At 61.5% G+C, this 1,318-nt stretch overlaps 1 protein-coding gene across 2 annotated transcripts in view; it reads left to right on the top strand.

The window, feature by feature from the left end:
• CLPP (caseinolytic mitochondrial matrix peptidase proteolytic subunit) overlaps positions 1–1,318 on the top strand; it is a 5,820-nt gene that overhangs the window by 348 nt on the left and 4,154 nt on the right. Inside the window, exons 2-4 of one of the 2 annotated variants that reach the window (XM_006023392.3) lie at positions 29–112; positions 345–416; positions 755–851. In XM_006023392.3, the coding sequence (XP_006023454.1) occupies positions 29–112; positions 345–416; positions 755–851 (253 nt within the window). The remainder of the gene's footprint in view (positions 1–28; positions 113–344; positions 417–754; positions 852–1,318) is intronic. The other variant, XM_014519894.2, reaches the window with a different exon arrangement.

The raw sequence follows: 1,318 nt of genomic DNA, 5'->3' as shown, positions 1-1,318 counted from the left end.
CCCTCCCCTTGCTGCCCCCTGGCCCCAGCGTGCTGTATGGCTGGGCTCCCGGGGCTTGCACCGCTCGCCTGCTGCCCACATCCCACTGATCCCCATTGTGGTGGAGCAGACGGTGAGTGCCCCTGGCTGGATCTCCCTCCAGCCTCCCCCAGGCACCCCTTACCTCCCCTTGCTCTTTCACCCCCACCTGGGACTCTCCATTGTCTAATTCCCCACCCCCCCACTCCCTGCCCAAAGGATGCAGCTGGGTTCTGGGCTGTTCCCTTGGCCCTTTGAGTGGGGGGACACCTGGCAGCCTGAGGCCTCCCCTCTGGCTCAGCTGAGGCTTCCCATATGCATTGCAGGGCCGTGGCGAAAGGGCCTATGACATCTACTCCCGGTTGCTGAGGGAGCGCATCGTGTGTGTCATGGGACCGGTGAGTTCACTCCCCGCCCCTCCAGCAGTCCTGGCCTGGAGGATGAGACCAGAACCCCTCTAGGCCTCCTGGTTCAGCCCAGAATCAGATCCGTGGGAGCTGTCCCCAAGCCTCTGGGGCACTGGATCAGCTTGGCAGGGGGCCCATGGGGCCTCAGTGTTCTCCTGAGCTGGCATGTCCCATCCCCTGTACAGGCTCCCAGATCCCCTGGTCTCTCCAGCCTGACATCAGAGGTAGGCACGGATGTAGCCAGGCCTGGGAGGGGGGGATCCAGGGTGGTTCCAGGGCAGGAGGGTAGCTGGTTGTGTACGTCACCCACCTGTTCCCCTCACTTGCAGATTGACGATGGGGTGGCCAGCCTGGTCATTGCCCAGCTGCTGTTTCTGCAGTCAGAGAGCAACAAGAAGCCCATCCACATGTACATCAACAGCCCCGGTGAGCAGGAGCTGCTCTTGCCCTTTCTTCCCTCTCTTGTCCTGATCTGAGAATCGAACCCAGGTATTCTGGATGGGAGATGCTTATTGCACCAACTTCTTGAGTGATTGAGAGAAGAGAAATGCGGATGCCCAGGTTCTCTCTCAGCTCTGGGAGGGCAGTGGGGGCTGGAGGTTACAGCAGGGCTGGGAGCCTGGATGCCTGGGTTCTCTCTCAGCTCTGGGAGGGCAGTGGGGGCTGAGGGGTTAGATCTGGGGGCCCCCTCCCCACTGCAAGCTGAAAAGTCAATAGATGTCCCCTGCCATGGTCCCAAGAGCACCCCTTGGTGGCCAAGGCAAGAGCTGGAATAGCTTGGAGCTGCCCCCTTGCCTCCTTCCCCTCCTCCCCCATTGCTTCTGCCCCAGTCCCCACAGTGCTTCCTGCTGGTAGAGGCTGAAGTAGCTAAGAGTCCTCCACCCCTCTCCTCC

Source organism: Alligator sinensis, unplaced genomic scaffold (genome assembly GCF_000455745.1).
Source record: "Alligator sinensis unplaced genomic scaffold, ASM45574v1 scaffold707_1, whole genome shotgun sequence".
NCBI classification, from domain to species: Eukaryota; Metazoa; Chordata; order Crocodylia; family Alligatoridae; genus Alligator; species Alligator sinensis.
The sequence above is the reverse complement of the archived record's forward strand: the minus strand, read 5'-3'. Positions and strand labels throughout refer to the sequence as shown.